General features: G+C 37.9%; 1 protein-coding gene across 8 annotated transcripts; it reads right to left on the bottom strand.

The window, feature by feature from the left end:
* Positions 1 to 220: 220 nt before the first annotated feature.
* Positions 221 to 16,672, bottom strand: TpnT (Troponin T, skeletal muscle). Of its 8 annotated transcripts, none has more exons than XM_065220958.1 (11): positions 16,568 to 16,672; positions 10,482 to 10,525; positions 9,632 to 9,674; positions 6,995 to 7,012; positions 2,346 to 2,712; positions 2,065 to 2,283; positions 1,848 to 1,940; positions 1,699 to 1,779; positions 1,019 to 1,097; positions 700 to 827; positions 221 to 635 (listed from the first exon to the last, which is right to left on the bottom strand). In XM_065220958.1, the coding sequence occupies exons 2-11, from the start codon at positions 10,495 to 10,497 to the stop codon at positions 531 to 533; spliced, it is 1,149 nt and encodes a 382-aa protein (XP_065077030.1). In that variant the 5' UTR covers positions 10,498 to 10,525; positions 16,568 to 16,672; the 3' UTR covers positions 221 to 530. The 8 variants fall into 8 exon arrangements, with proteins under 8 accessions (XP_065077030.1, XP_065077024.1, XP_065077022.1 ...); XM_065220952.1 differs by lacking the exon at positions 1,019 to 1,097 and adding an exon at positions 1,402 to 1,480 and having other exon boundaries at positions 9,636 to 9,674; XM_065220950.1 differs by having other exon boundaries at positions 9,636 to 9,674.
* Positions 16,673 to 16,952: the final 280 nt, after the last annotated feature.

Here is a 16,952-nt window from a genome sequence, read left to right as displayed (position 1 = left end):
CGCGTATCCGGTCAGCCTTATGGCAGTCATTATAGCGTAGACAACATGTCATACGTGACAGCAGGCCCAGCACAGCACAATGAAGGACTGGGCCCGGTACATGCTGCCTACTGTCAAACTCTGGTTTTGGTATGGGGCTGATTCGGCTAGAGGTGGCTATGATCAAATAAATTTGCGATATTCGGATTTCATATAAACTAGTGCATTTTTAGTCCAGCTCTTACAGTTTATAATAAATAATTTTATTTGTTTTTATAATGAGACTTTAAATAATAAAATAATTATTAAAATAATAAAGTTCATGAAAGATGTTAATTGAGATGATTCCAATCATAGTTGTAGATGCTGTTGCTGTTGCTGCTGGTACTGCTTCTTCCTGTTGCTTTCGCTCATTGGTATCGTCATCATCATCATCATGATTCTTGCTTTGTTCGCTGCTGATTGGAGGAATAGTATGGAAATGGTAGTAGAAAAATAATGCTTCCGACTTAATCAATAGCTCTAAAAGGAAACCGTTGACGATCGAACATTTATTCTTCCTCCTCCTCTTCTTCCTCTTCCTCTTCTTCCTCCTCTTCCTCCTCCTCTTCCTCTTCCTCCTCTTCCTCCTCTTCCTCCTCCTCCTCTTCCTCAACCTAGACAATGGAAAGTAAATTTTAGATGCGCTTCACCTCGAAACCAAAAAATAGCAATTCTTACAACTTCCTCGACGACCTCGATTTCCTCGATTTCTTCGTCATCAGGCTTGACCTCGTCCTCGCCTTCTGGGGTCTCGGGGTCTCCTGGCTTCTTGCCTGGTCGCTCTCCGAACCATTTTGGAAGTTTGGCTGTTAGGAATAGAATTTTGTTCATGTATTACCTTATATGACGGACCATTTAGAGCACAAAGGACATAGATAGACGACGTTCAACAGACACGGAGTGTGTAATACGATACGAATATGTCTTTTAGTGCGTGTTCGATTGATGCAGCCCCTGAGGTATGTGCTTGGTTATGTGGGTTATGGTGAATACTTACATTTCTGGCGACCAACGTACTGTTCCTTCCTCTCGGACCACATCTTTTCGAGACTTTCTTTGTTTAGATTGTCAAATCCCTGTACAGATACGGTGTGTTAGGAAAAACAGAAAATATAACAGAGAGTCACAAGTGAGTTTTGTATATGCAGTGCACGAGTTTCTAGTGGCGAGTTTGAGTTTGATGTATACAATAGACAATGAAAGTTGATTATTTATGCTCGAACAAGGAAGACGCACAAGACACTATGCATTAGATACAGTTTGATAAATTCAGTTTAACGACGGCACAATTTGTGCTACAATTCCCGCTGGATTAACAATATCGACAAAACTTTGCTGTGAGCACGTGTTCACTTCAAACATTTAACGGAGATTTCTTACACTTGGTTCGTGTCGTCCACAGCTCTTGGCGTTGCGACCATTTTTTGTTCATTTTTTCTAGATAATATGCGCTGTAGCCCTTTTGAATTTACGAGAAGGATAATTGAACTCTGATTAGAAATCTAGTATCGTTTGAATCGGGCTATTTTTTCATTCGTAATCTTGACGTGATGATGCATGGGAGACGGTGATACTAAAATACGTGTCTCAGCAGGCATTCGTGTAAGTTCGCTTGCTGCGTTTGGAGCAAGCGAGCATGCACTTCCGCTTGAGAAACGAATAGCTTTAGATACTTACACCCTCGAAAAGTTTCTTCTTATCATCGTAGGAGCGGGTATCGACACGACGTTCGTATTTGGAGGCGACTTGGATCTTTGGCTATAGTGAGAAATAAATGAGAGATATTAGACGTTGTGATTGGACGGGGCCAAAGAGAAGAAACTTACTGGGTATTTGCCGGTGAGGGCTTCGGGGTCCAGACCCTTCTTCAAGGCTTTGTGTCTCAGCTGCTGCTTTTGTCTTTCCTTCAACTCTTTCAACTATTAGGAATGCAGAGATAAGGCACATAAGTAAAAAAGAATAATATAACTTGCGTGGGCAGAGAATCAACATTTTGCCTATGCATTAGTGCAACTCAATCAAATTTGCAAGAAATGAGCTTACATCGTAGTCCTGACGCTTTTGCCTTTCCTCCAAATCGTACTTCTCGGTCTCCAGCTTGACGATGCTCTCCCACAGCTCGGTGGCCTTGGTACGCAGAGCAGCTGCGCTCATGCCGTCCATTTCCAGAGGCTTGATACGGAAGGACAGGGAGATTTTCTTCTCCTCCTCCAGTTGTTCCTTAGTCTTGTTACGCTCCATCTGAGCATTGGACATACCGAACTGTTGATAGAAAGGAATACATTAGCCAATTTACTCATTAACAAACAGCTGCCAGGACTTACGGAACTGTCCTTCTTGGTAATGGTGAAGTTCGGTCCCTTCTTGTCCTTGTCCTTCATGGCCTGCAGCATCGCCTGGCGCTTCTTCTCGGCCTCTTCGAGACGACGTCTCTTCTCATCGATTTCACGCTGTTTCTTTTCTTCAACCTCGCGCACACGACGTTCCTCCTCTTCCTTCTTGCGCTGAGCCATACGCTGCTCCTCTTCGGCCCGGGAAACCTTGCGCTTGGCTTGTTTCTCCTTGAGTCTCTTGAGTTCATCTTCTTCCTTGGACCGCTGTTTACGCCATTCGTTGATGTACTCCTTCAGCTGTTCATCCAAGTCTGAGCGCTTCTGATCCTGGCGCTTGATGAATTCGGGATCATCTCCCCTACAAATTACGCAACATTTGGGAAAAGCAAATAAAGGTAACGGGAAAACCGAGGGAGAGAAGATAGCGATTAGCAAACCTTGCCAATGTAACTTAAAATGTAATATTGTGTATAAGAAAAGCGTTTAATTGTGTGTACAGAAATTTCATTTATGGTTACAGAGATTATCTTATACTCTTGGTACAAATCCCTCCGTTGTTGATTCGCACACATTCGCAGACACAAAAACACAGCTCCATTTGCTGGACATGCTTATTGTACATAATACAAAAATCAAAAAAAAATGTACGTATACGCTGTAAAAAAAGATATTACTTTAGAAACACACAACCATGAGAATTGTGTTCGACGAACAAAAATAGGCAGATGCTTTCGCTGATTTGGTATTTTTTAATGACAGGGGAAATGATGATGATGATGAAAAGGGAAGGGCTCTCAGGACAAAATGGATTGGAAGATTTCCAGTATTACACACCGAGTCACAGTTACGGGTTGGATAGAATTCAAAAGTCTGGAGAAGAGGTTTCTATTAAATTTCAAGGCAGCAGTTAATGATCGTTTCAAAACTCTTGATGTTGTTTTATTATTCAAAGACTGAAAGTTTTAGCAAAACAAAAAAAAAACTTCCCTCCCCGGGCTGTAAGGTCGTTATTGATGAAAAATTACTACTGCAGTCCATAGTACAGAAATATCTTTATCTAGAAAACTATTCTACTGAGATTTTTTCTGAGTAAATTTTTACTCAATTTTACATGGGAAATGACCAAGAGCGTACCAAGTTCAAATATGCTGTACATTAGTGGTTATTTACGGTGTCTACAGGTTGATTTTAATGAAAAACGATTAGAGTTTTATTTCTATGGTGAAGAAAATTTAATACAATCGTTGAAGCTGCAACATCACAGAATTTTGAAACTTTGTTAAAATTAATTCCATGCTCTACGTCACAACAGTGAAAGCAAGGATGCACATTCCGACATTCTGGGAAATATTCGTTTTTGTGTTTAGGTATTTGTTGAAAGGATTGCATATTACATTGATGAAATTGTTGTATATAGATGTATATACTCCAAGAATTTGATCTAATTTCATATCTTGTCTGATTTAGTTTCTTATTTCACACACAAAAAATTCCTGATTTTTTAAATCAAAGAAAACATCAATTATTTCAAGATTTAAGCACTCAATTTCAAGCTATCTATAAGGTGCGAGATTATTTGTATTATTACTGAGAAGCTGCTCAATTGCTTGCTTATTTATTTTTTTTAGGTGAGCCTCTTGTGGATCAAGGCATAATCAGTCATTTTTTTTCACATTACAGATAGATTATTAAAATAGTGTTTCGTACTCGGGAAACTCAATATTAATTTTTACCAAAAGAAAATACCACACAGAAAATTTGCTGTATGTTTTCCGAGGGAAGTGGGCTGCAATAAACTATCTGTGATAAGTCGATAAAATGTCCACGGAAGTCGGAAGATATCTTTCTGAGAATGTTGGAAAATATCTCCGTCCAAAGATGAGATAATCAAGAATAAATTCCTGGAACATATCGGAAGTCTGAAAAAGACAAGAGGAAGGCATAAGCTCTTCTGATGGAAGTTGGAAGAAACTTCAAGAGCAAACCGATTGAAACTTTTGGAAAAAGTTGGTAAACATTTCCAGGGAAGCCAGATAGACTTCTGAGGGATTTCGGATGAAAATTCCAGGAGAAGTTGGAAGAAACATCCAGTAAATAAAAAAAAACTTCCTGGAAAGTCAAAAGCAAGGTCGGAAGAAATTTCCGGAGGAAGTCCGGAGAAACTTCCAGAGGAATCACTAGAAACTTCTAGGAGAAGTCGAATGAAATCAAAGAAGAAACTTCCTGAAGAAGACGGAAGAAACTTCCTGGGGCAGTTTGGAGCAAATTTATGGTAAATGTCTGAAGTCTGAAGAATGTTTAAAGACATTTCCGAGAGAAACCAGGCACCCTGTTGTAAGGAGCTTTCGAGTGAAATCTTAGCATAAAATTCAGGGAGACAATGAAACAATCTTCCGGGAGAAGTCAGGGAAAAACACCGAGAAGATGTAGCTTGTCAAAGATACTTCCGGGAGATTTCGAATTATATTTCCGGGGTAATTTTAATTGATTTTCCGGTAAAAGTAGGAGACATTTGAGCGAGGGAAAAAATGCCTGGTAAATTGGAATATTTTTTAAGGAGAAACCAGAAGAAACGACATACGGGTCATTTGGCAGAAATACCTGGTCAAATTGGAAACATATTCTGAAGTAAATTTGAAGGTGCTTCCGGGAAAAGTCAAAAGAATCTTTCGGGTGAAGTCAGAAGAAACTTCCGGAAGAGGTCGTAAAAAAAACTTCCAGGAGAATTCGGAATTTACTTTCAAGAGGAAGTCAGCACAATCTACCAATGGAAGCAAGAAGGATTTCCTGGAACATTCGGAGAAGCTTCTAGGAGCGGAATGAAGTTGATATTCCGAGAAAAGTAGGAGAAACCTTCGTGAAGGATCAGAAAAACCTTCCTGATAAATCGGAAGACAATTTCTGGAGTAACCGGAAGAAGCTTCCAGAAGAAACTTCCAGGAGGAAATTTTCGGTGTAAGTTGGCAGAAATTTCCGGGGAAAGTTGAACGACGCTTGTGGGGGAAGTTCAAAGAAACTTCCAAGAGATGTCTGAAAAATCATCCGGGTGAAGTCAGAAAAAACTTCCGAGAGAAGTCGAATGAAATTTCCCGGGAAAGATGAAAGACAATTGTTGGTGAAGTTGGAAGAATATTCCAAACAACAGACCGGGAGAAGTCAGGACAAAACATCCGAGAAGATAGAACTTCTCTAATAATCTTCCGAGGGAAATCGGATAACACTTCCTGCGAAATGTAGATGGATTTTCTGAAGAAAAAAAAATAATTGGAGGGACCTCAGCAAAACCATTCTGAAGTGGTTACGACCCAATATTGTCCCCATCTAAAATATCAATTGGTATTAATATGAAATCTTAAAGCAATTCACAATCTTTATCAAAGATTCGTTAAACGTTTTGACCTGGGTGTGTATAACAGGGTGTTCTCTAGTGCCAAATCGCTGCACTACTACAAACAGAGAGTATCAATTTTATAATTGTATGTTTTGTGCAAGCTGGCATTTATGCATTTGAAGTTTCACGCTAATGCCTAATTCATACTACAGAGTCATAACATGTTATAACATGTTACTAGGCTATCTTGATGACACTTTTTAACTTTTCACGGCTTAACTTTGAATTTTAACAAGAAAGAACACCTGTTTGTACGGGCCGTGGTATTGTCATTATCAGATTTCGGATGTATTAATTACTAGAAGGCATTAAAGACTCAAGACTCATAGCAAAAATTGCGATCATTGGTAGTCAAAAATACGTGCTATTCTCGAACAAATATTCAAACCGGCGTAAGTGTTTTTGTAAACAATGACTTCAAACTTCAATTTATAGAAACTGGTAGCTCGCACACGCAAATCAACTCACCATCAGGAAAATGAAATTTCCCCCCCAAATGATGGTGATACCACTTTCAATATAGGACGTATCTGGGTTTGTTATCAAAGATTCAAACGTCAATTTGGCGAAACTCAGCTCCTCCACGTAAACTAACACCACCATCAGAAACGGTAATGTTTCCCCAACAAGAAAAGCAGTTTTAGTTTGCGTGAGAGAGCTAACAGTTTCGACAAGTTCTCGTTTGAATCTTCGTTTACAAAATCATATACGTCCTTCTGAAAAATCATCCTTGAATTTACGTGTGAAGCCGTTGCTTTCAAAAGCACTTACGTCGATTCGACTATTTACCCGATTATTACGTATTACCATACGATCGCCATTTCCAATTGATTTCGCCAATTCGATTTGTGTTTTTAGATTAGGAAGGCTCCTTTTTCGATTGATCAGATTCGAGATTTATATTGTTTAGAAGAGGAAATGAAAGACTAGAGAAAACAGCAGGTTGCTTGTTAATTGACTGTCTAATCAACCGATGGCTGTAGGATCTCATTCTTTAATTTGGTAAAGATATTAATGTGGTATGACTACCTAATTAGAGATATCCGTCCTACAGCCATCGGTTATTTTGAAATTTCGAAACATTTCCTGATTGCTTTGGTTTGAGTTTCGATAAATCTTAGCATATTAGTTGATTGGCGCACAAAAAGACAAAAGTAGCCATTATTGCAGTTGCGTGTGTGGTGGTGGGTTTCGTGTGCGCAAACGTGTAATGGTCTGCTGATGGTAAATTTGTCTGTTTTACACTTACTCGCTCTTAGCTGCTGGCCTACGGTTACGGATAGTAGTTTATGGTTTGCAAGTTTTTTTTTTTTGTTTGTTTGTTTTTCGGGTGGTAGTCGGTGTTTTTCATGTTCAAAACAATTACACACGATTTGGTTTTTGTCGAGGGATGTTTGATGGTGGTTGGATGGATGTATTTTTATACATGTAATGATCCGTTTGCCGCCATTCAAAACGAGGTTACCAAAGATGGTCGGCAGGTACGTGCGGGCATTCACACACACGGGTTGTGGTGGTTGGTGGTGGTAGTAGTAACAAAATGGTATTTTGTATTTTCACACGATTTTTGGTAGTGAAAACGTTTCAGGATTGGTCCATTTGAGTTTGAAGGTTGACGACGAACAACACAAAAATAAAAAGGGGAAAAATCAAAAACATCTTTAAAATGTGTCTTCATACAAAAAACAATTTCAAATGGTATATCTAACAGGTAAATGTGTACCTTGATTTTCTTACAATCTAATCGAAAGGCTTCAAAATATGACAATTTTTTTCAACGGATCCTCATCGTAAAACGGACAAGCTTCAGACCGTGGTTAATCTTATTGGCGCTCCATCCACCAAAGAGGAGGAGCCCGCAAGACTTTGGGATAAGGATGTAGAGACTGGTCATCATTGGCATTGGTTTTACAGCAACGAGGTTAGTGAAAGCAGACCAATATAGACTTCTTGTCATATTTTGATGCAACTTCCTATTTAAATGTAGTTATGGATATATTAACAGATTATTAATGTTTACAAACAGAGTTAGTACACTATTTACATATATCTACAAAGCATTCTACACTGACAATAGACAAAAGATGGAGAGGTTTTTTGTATGTTTTTAAAATTTTAGGACTAAGTGCAGACGGAGACTGAAGAAGACTGTGCTTTGAAGTAACTGTCTCAGGTTGCTTGATTGACGCATTGGAATCGGGTGCTCAGAATCATAAAAAAGCTAGATTGAATAAAGCCAATTCTTAACGCCTTCCATAGCAACCATCCTAGCAACTCAGACTTTACTGAACAGGAGAATAGACAATCCAACGAACGTAAACAAAAAAGAATTACTGCTCGTAGTGAGCGCTGAAGGCAAATTTCCAACACTGTCCATTTTTCGTTGAAAATTTACCAAGGCAAAACCAAAGATTAATTAGAAAGTAAGGGAAAAGTATTTGAAAAGCGATAAATCAAGCGAGAACCAAATAAATCACTACCCCAATTGTTTGTTCGATTTCAATCACTGATTCAGAAGCGAACAACTTTTTTTTTTACTGGTGAATAGTATTACATTGAGAAAAAAAATGTTTTTTTATGTTTCTTCCTTAAGCAGATATTGATGCTCCAAAAACGTATTATTAAGTGTGGAATTAATCGAAAGCGATTGCTTATTGTTGTATTATTTGTTGTTCAACTGTAGAAAGCTTAAAAGCAGATCGCAAAAATACTTTAACGAAAGGTAGAGAGAGTGTCATTGACTTTTCAAGGTTACCGGACTGTTGCAGTGAAGTTTCACGAACAATCTAATACCGTTTCAATTGAGCCGATAATTAATGACAGACTCTCAATGTTACTCAAAAAATAGTTGACTAAAACTATGAAAAAATAGAAAAATGTTACCGACAAAAATATTTTTCTTCGTTTCTCTCTCTCTCTCAAAATGTCTACCGCATTCTGGCTTGTGGTTCATGTGGATAAGGAAAAGAGGGACTATCTAACGGTACAAAATTTGACTTGGTTGTTTTCTCCAAAAATAAACAAACACTAGTTCGCTTGTTTGGTTAGCTTTTCGAATAATTGTTGTAAGCCTATTGCAAAACTCTAATTCAGATAAAACTAAAAGGGAGTGGGGGTAAATTTTCTAAATCGCACTTACTTCCTGCAAAAAAAGAGAAAATTCTACATTTAGAGTTTATTTCTTCCAGTGCATGGTATTAGAACTTTAGACGTGTGTAGTTGTATGGTTTAAAAAGAAAGGAACTTTGTTAAGTTTGTTAGGCTAGTTTTTCATAACTGCGATTCTATTGCTTACTAGTGTCGCTGTTGGCATAACTGGCTTAGGAATTGAATAATCTGGAACAGTTTTGATTCCTTCTGAGTCGGATGAATTTTGCGTACAAATGAATGAGACAATTATGTTGAAAAGGTTCAAAAATGTCCCAGATCACGCAAGCTGGATAATTACAGTTGGATATTTAACGCTCGGATGGAATTCTACGTTGCATTCGAAGAAGCGTTCAGGCAGCTATGTAATACTTTTCCGATTGAACGGTATTCACTTGGCTAAATGTGAGAAAATACCATTGAAAAAGCAAACTCTACATCGAATAATTATACACTGTTAAAACTATATTGCTATTGACTCACGGTCAATGAATCGAACGCGATTTACACAGAATAAATGTGTATTGGAAAAATCCGAACCAAAACACTTTGCAGCTCTACTAAGCTGTATATATACATCGAACTCGTTCAAGTTTTCTAATCAGAGCCAAAACTAGCAAATATGTAGCAAGTTGTTTTAGAATAGAAAAAAAAGCAGTATAGAGGATAGATTAATTTCGTCTGATTCTAAAGTATCTATTTTGTACAAGATTTCGGCTTGTGGTCATACCGACTACACTTACTGTTCGTGCTGCTCCTCGACGACCTCCTCCTCCTCAGAGCTAAAAAACGGTTTAGAAACAGATTGAAATGAGTAAGCGTGGGATATACAATTTTGATCATCATTCGGTGCCAAATTCGAGGTTGTGGGGTACTTTCTTCTAATCGCTTCTAAATTTGTTTTTCACTCCTGCTCTGGCGGCGCGACGTCGGTTGTTTCTATTGCTTCTTTGAAAATTCAAAACATCAAAACCATTTCGATTTTCGCAAAATGTTGCATTGCAAAAAGAAAACGCTCCCGTTGTATTTTAATTTATACCAGATGGAAAGGGTAAGCTACTTGTGTGATAGGGGAAAACCAAAAGCTACTTGAAAAAGGTGATGTTGGAACAGTAAACAAGGAACAGTAAAAAAGAAACCATTAACAATATAACAAAGCGTGTTTTGTAACTAAATTGCACTCAAAATATAAGGACAAAACCGGTATCGGTAGTGTTCAATGCTATTTTGAATATGTACCGAGTTTTGTTTTCCTGTTATTTCTTAGATTAGAACCTAGAGTATTAAAATATTTTGGATCTTAAAACAAAAGCCATTTAATTGAAACAAGAAACAAACAATAAGGGAAGTTATTTTACAAAAAGGAACGATTGTGAGATAACGGTAATGATAATAACGATTCAGTTTTGTTTTTGTTTTACGAAGAAAAAAAACACGTGGGTTTAACAAAAAGTAACCAAAAACCAGTAGTTGAGATTTGGGACAAAAAGTAACGATAACTGTGTTGAAGTAAGTATAACAATAAAACTCGTATTCGGGTGGATCTGTTTCTGACGAGTGACGACGAAAGACGTCTGTTTTATACTTACGAATACTCTTCATCATCAGACATGGTTGTGGGGTGTGGCTAAACCTGAAAGCGAAAAAGATTGTGTGGTGAGTAATTTGTATGCATTGAAAAATTAATCCAGAGTGATCGAATTCATATCGAGGATAAAATCTTTCTACATTCGGTTCTACTGAAATTTTTCACTAGTCCAAAGGTGATAACTTTACAAATCGATTGCCCGAAATAAGATGATACCAACAAACTTGAAAATTTGAAGTGATAGGACATATCAGCCATCATAACGCCCATCTTTGGACTCTTCAAAGAATCGCCTTAAAGCTAAATAAACATTTTTTTTCTCTTAAATCAGTGATCCAAAGCAACAGTAGTGCCTCAGTGCCTATTCCTATCGAATAGAAAACATCAACAACATCGATGGCTTTACTGTGAACCATATCTCCAAATACTAAGCGAAGCTAGTGGAAGCTACCTAGCCCCCAAAAATATAAATTATTTATTTTCAAAGTTCTAAGTATTACCCATATAATGTCGATAAGATATTGTAATGTAAAATGCAGCGCCGTATTACAGCCATTTGGTTGAACCTAGTTTATGCTTTAAGTGAAGGTGAAGAAATCGAGATTGTTTATTTTTTAGTTATTACAAATGTGCACTATTTCCCATTCTGCCTCGATATTCATTTCTAATGTTCAATCAATTCTTCTGCTTATGTTGATTTTCCTCACGAACGTATTCTAATAGTAATCAAATCATAGATAAGAGTACGATTTTCTCCAAAATATATGGAAGCAAAAGTTAAACGCGAAAGCCCTTAAAATTCTGTTTGAAAACAATAAACTGTCTCAGCAGATATTTTGTTACTAAAGTGACACTTGGGGAAATGTTTGCATTTGACATTGGCCAAAGATTTCACATTTGAATTTCCACTGTTTTTGACTAAAATAAAAGTATTGGAGGACTACGAGGAAAAAAATGTAAAGAAAGCTGCATAACAACAATCTGAGATCACTACAATACGATTTCAATTACACAACACAGCAAAGGGACCAGAAATCACAGAGTTCAGTTAACACAGCAGTGGTTCAATCCGTCGAAGGTTTTGTGGTAAATCGCTCGACGCATCAGTTCTCAGAAGACCAATTGACAATTCTTAACAAGGGATTTGCATATGCGAGCTCCTCAAAACCTGACGTGGAAGAGGCCATCGTTGCCATGGAGACTGCAATCACTCACACATATTCAATTACACGAGACTGCCAGGAATATTATTTCAGAGACTAAATACAAAACGGAAAGGGACATTCACAACCAAAAAAGAGGAAATTTGAATTCTCAAATAACTTAAAACAAAGCCGGTGTTCTATACAAAAGCGGACAAAAGTTAGGCGGTAGTGATTTTGGACAAACAGGACTATGACAACCGGATGACGGAAAAAAATACTAATGACCCATACAGGCAGTTGAGGATTGACCCCATGGTTAAACATGTGGATAAAACGTTGAAAGAGTGCAACACTACGAGTCAATTGAAAGTTCCAAACCCTATTCTACATAGGATCAAAGATTCACAAACCAGGAAACGAAATAAGGATTATTATCTCGACTGAAGGATCTCCCACTCATAAGTTTGCCAAATGGCTAGTAAAGGAATTTCATAATATGCCTAAGCTCTTTACCACTCGCTCACTTCACAGTACACAGGAATTCGCAAATCTACTTCAGGCATCAGGAGAGATTCGGGAAGATGAAGTCATGGTTTCATTTGATGTCACAGCACTTTTCCGAGTGTACCAGTTAAGGGAGCCATCTGCCTTTTAGAGGACTGGCTTCTGCAGCAACGTGAAGATTATACCTGGATAAACAAAGTTTGGTCATTGAGATATGAGCTAACTCGTCTTTGTAGCAGGAAAATGATTTCATTTTCAGAGGATTTTTTATAAACAAACTCCAATGGGCGGATTCGCTTTCCCTATTTTTATGTGAATTGTTCATGGCTAACATAGAAAATATTCTGGAGGATAGGAATTTGTTGCCCAAGTGTTGGTATGTGGATGACATTTTTAGCAATGTTAAAAGGGAAGCTTTATCAAAAATTTTGGAGGCCATATTTACTCACGAAGAAGAGAGAGACGCCAAACTCCCCTTCTTAGATCTTTTCATAATCAGGGAACGGCTTCGTTCAATATCGAAATCTATAGGGAACCAACAAATACAAAGAGAGTAATACCATAGAGGTAACTCTAAGACCAGTACGTCCCAAAGAAACAGACCTTCTAGTCTTAGAGATACCTCTATGGTAATACCGAGCACTTCAAACTATTCCCATCAACACAAAATGGCCGCTTTTCACCACATGATTCACAGGATGCAAACTCTTCCTCTTAGCGATACAGGCAAATCAAAAGAAATAGCTCACATTTTTTAAATCGCTGGCCTAATGGGCATCAAGAAAAAACAATTCAGGCAGTAATCGATAAAAGAACAAGCGACCATTTTAGGCGTACTCTGAGGGTTTAAAACGGGTGGCGGTGAATTTCGACGAAAACAGTACCAAACTATTGAGTTCGAAGTTTAGAAGTTTTGCTCTAGATTTAGTATTCAGCAGCACGGCAAATCAGCTGAAGTCACTGTTAGGATCAACCAAAGATTTAATAAATGTCTTAGGAAAAGCCGGTGTCTACAAAACCTCTTGTCCAGATTGCAATAATTACTACATTGGTCAGACGAAAAGGACTTTGGAAACTAGGTTTAAGCAACACATCGCAGAGGTAAAAAAGGCTAACAAAGAGGTGGATAAAGGATTTCATTGTGAATTTAAATCCAAGGTTGCAGAACATATCATTACAAAGGGGCACAATTTGACAAAGAATAATATTGATATCCTGTGGAGTGTATCTTCACCTTGGAAACTAGACGTAGCAGAAAGTTTCAAAATATTTAAACATAATCCATCAACAATGGGTAATAGAGATCAAGGAAACGGTTAATCGGGACTCTTTAGCATGCTCATATCGTAGCATGCCTCTACCTGATGGGCAGATGAAATTTATATGAAAAATCATATAAAATTCATGTGATCGCATAAATTTTATGGGAAATACAGATAAATGTCATTAATTTTGATAATGGATAAAACTCATGTGCATTTCCAATGGAAGCTACATGAATACTATTTTTGGTGTACTTCTTCATGGAATTATTTAATTTTGAAAAATATATAGATTTTTATACATTAAATTACGTAGTAGGCTCTGGTTTAGTTTGAGCGGTCACGTTATTCACCTGTTCAATGTGTGATTTTTTTCAAAGCCTCGGTAAACTCGTTATATTTGGCTGGGTTCATTGCAGCGTTTGTTTTTGATTCCAAGTCAACCTGGATAGGGATTCCGCATAGCATCTGCAAACGTCAGTAGGATCGTTTATGTTTGTATCCTGGGCTCGGTTCGCACTGACAAACATTTCGGGTTCAAGTGGGTTGGGACTGAACAGGTTCAACACAAATAATACCAATTTTGTCACTATTTTCATCAGTCTTGGCATGAACCCTTGTGCTTTAAATGGGGTTGTGTCAAAACTGGTTCCATTACATGGTTAGGTAAAATAGTATCGACTAAAAAGAAAGTAGGATGCCATTGTTAGATCAAGACTATTGCAATAAATGATGTAGTAGTATCGTACATATTTATCAAATCGTTTATGCTGTTTCTCGAATTGTATAAATGTTTCATTTAAGTCATTCCATTTATTTGGTCATATTCGTTCCAAAGAGTAAGGCTCACCCCCATTGATACCAAAACTAATAGCTTCTTACATCAACAATGACCATTCATGTGGTGCATTAGTTTATTTGATCAGAACTTCATGAACTTTTATAAAATGTTAAATAGTATGATTTTTACTTTGTTTATATGGAACCAGTACGTAGCCTAATGTCTATGACTATCTAAAAAAAAGATATAAAAGAATTAATTAAACTTGTTTTATACAAATGAGCACAGCCGAGCATCAACTTATGTCCATCAGTATGGGAAACAAGTCACACACAACATCTGCTGTATATGTTCTAAGACCTACCCAATAGTTTAAAGTGAAAAGTTTAAATGCTAATTGAATCCCATCAACCTTCCGTCGTGTGTGCGTGGGATGTCAAATATTACCTAATAAAATTCCTTCACAACACGAACATGAAATTTTCGTTTCCACCAGTTGCTGAACCACAGAAACCGATTATGAAAATCCTCCCACCCACAGACACACACGGTTTTCATTAAAAAAAAAATGTGTACGCCTACGCCTGGCGTTTGGATTCGATATTTCAACCTCGAATATTTCATTCATTCATCTGAGAAGAAGATAAAGAAGAAGCAGAAGACCATCATCCTGCCCGACTAGAGTCACTATTTATAATGTTTCGTGTCCGCACTACGGTACACGGTGGTTTGCGCTGAGCCGATTTTTTTGCTAAATGTTTAATTTTAAATCCTTGGGTCTGATTATGCGCATGCGTTATCCCACATATGCAACGTTAAACGTTAGCCTACTGTGTGCTGTTGCGTTGAGAGGTTGAGAATGAGCTACACACCACCAGTTGAGTTCTATTTTTAGGAGGCAAAAATCATAGTTCAAAAAATTTCACCAAGCTCGTTGGTTTGCAATGGACACGAACTTCGTGGGATACACACAATTGTTGAACATATTGTTACACAGATAATTGTAACTGTGCAGACATTGGACCTCTGATCCCCGATTAGGTACGAGCAACTTTCACTAGGTGTGAGTATATGTGCGCGAGTAGAAGAGTGATGCCTATAAATATTGATTTGGGGTAGCGCAGAATCTTACACTTTGCAATGGCACGTTGCCAAATCAGGGCATTCATGCGATTCATCATTGGTGAGTTGGACTGCATTCGGCTATAATTTTCTATTTTCAGGAGAGCAATGTGTGCGAATGCGAAAAATGAGGAATTGGCGACAGCTATCTTTTGGCCATTAATCAGCAACATGTGTTACTTAATCCGATGTCCCGTTAATGAGTGACACGGATCGTTGTGCAATGTGGGATTCATTCACTATGTTATGATTGGGAAAATATTTAGTATTTCTTCAACTGGAACATCTGTGTGCTGAGTTGTGGTAATATTTACAGTATAAGTAATGTTTAAGTTTAATTTTATTTCTCAAAATTCATCTGTCGCCTTGTTTAATGTTTCAGAAAGATAAGGAGGCGCATGGTAAATAAGATTGGGTTCATGCAAGGCACCGTACACGTACTATAGATGTTATGATGAAATATCTTCAAAGTAGAAAACAGCTACATGATTTAAGTATTGCAAACTCATTCTCGTAGATTTAAGTTTTATTATACTCCATGCAGTTCACAAACTAAACAAATTACACTTTATCAATAATAGCACTCTCGAAGTACTATGGCAAGCAACGGAAATCACTCAACTTTCCAATTATTATTATGGACCTGAAATGTTAGGGTTGAGTCACCCTTACTAGTCCAAAGCTGGAATTTCTGAAATCAACACATTTGAAATCAAAATGTTTGCACATCAATAATATCGCTCCACGGCTGAACACATTTTCTCTTTCTGCGGTAGCCTAAATTTTCAGCCGTGCTAATTTTAGCTTTTCAGCGGTTGAGGCTAAATTTGGTCCTCTAGCAAAATGATCACCAGCATTGCATTACATCTGGGCTCTCTTCACTGTATTCACTGTTCCGAAGTTCACTTCAATATTATCAGTCCATTAAACAGATTATGCATCATTTACACATGATAAATGCAACAGGTAGATTCCGAGTTTTTCAACACAAATTACGTAACGATCATACACTTTTCCCCTCGTCTCAAGCAAGAATGTCCCAATTTGCTTTTCAGGATAACTTTCTAGAAGACAACTGCCTCTCTACTGCCCTTATTGGAACGATTCCAGCAAACACCGTGCAATTATATCACCTTTGGACAGATGGGGAAAATTCCGTTTCACCGTACAAATCAACCTAGGCCAAGAAGAACACTTTCACACCAGCTAAACCACTGAATAACTACGGCAAAAAGGTGAATGAGAATGTTACCAAATAGATTCAAACACTTACTGCTCTACAAGAAAATGGAAAAACGCACTGATCCGGCGACCGTCGTCGAACTCAGTGCTGCTGCAAGCGATGACTGAATCGAGGAAAACCAGCTGCCCGATTCTGAAGTCTTAATTTTCTCTGCTTTTCTCACACACACACATACACACAGCTACACGAAAAGAAAGGAACGTGGATATGTGTGTATGTTTATGTGACGGACGAGACGATGGATCAAGATCGCAGCACTGCGATCGTGAGTATATAACAGGTTGGGATTTAATACATAACTCCGCGCATCGGGTGTACTGAGACGTGGGAACATACATATGTTTCATCCTGGGAAATCTGTGGGAAAAGTGCGATAGATGCGCGCCTTGCAATTTGCCATCATGCAGAGAACACT

The sequence above is a fragment of the Ochlerotatus camptorhynchus genome, unplaced genomic scaffold (assembly GCF_037179485.1).
Source record: "Ochlerotatus camptorhynchus isolate MF236.1 unplaced genomic scaffold, CSIRO-AGI_Acam_v1.1 ptg000136l, whole genome shotgun sequence".
Taxonomy (NCBI): Eukaryota; Metazoa; Arthropoda; class Insecta; order Diptera; family Culicidae; genus Ochlerotatus; species Ochlerotatus camptorhynchus.
This window is presented reverse-complemented; position numbering and strand designations above follow the sequence as displayed.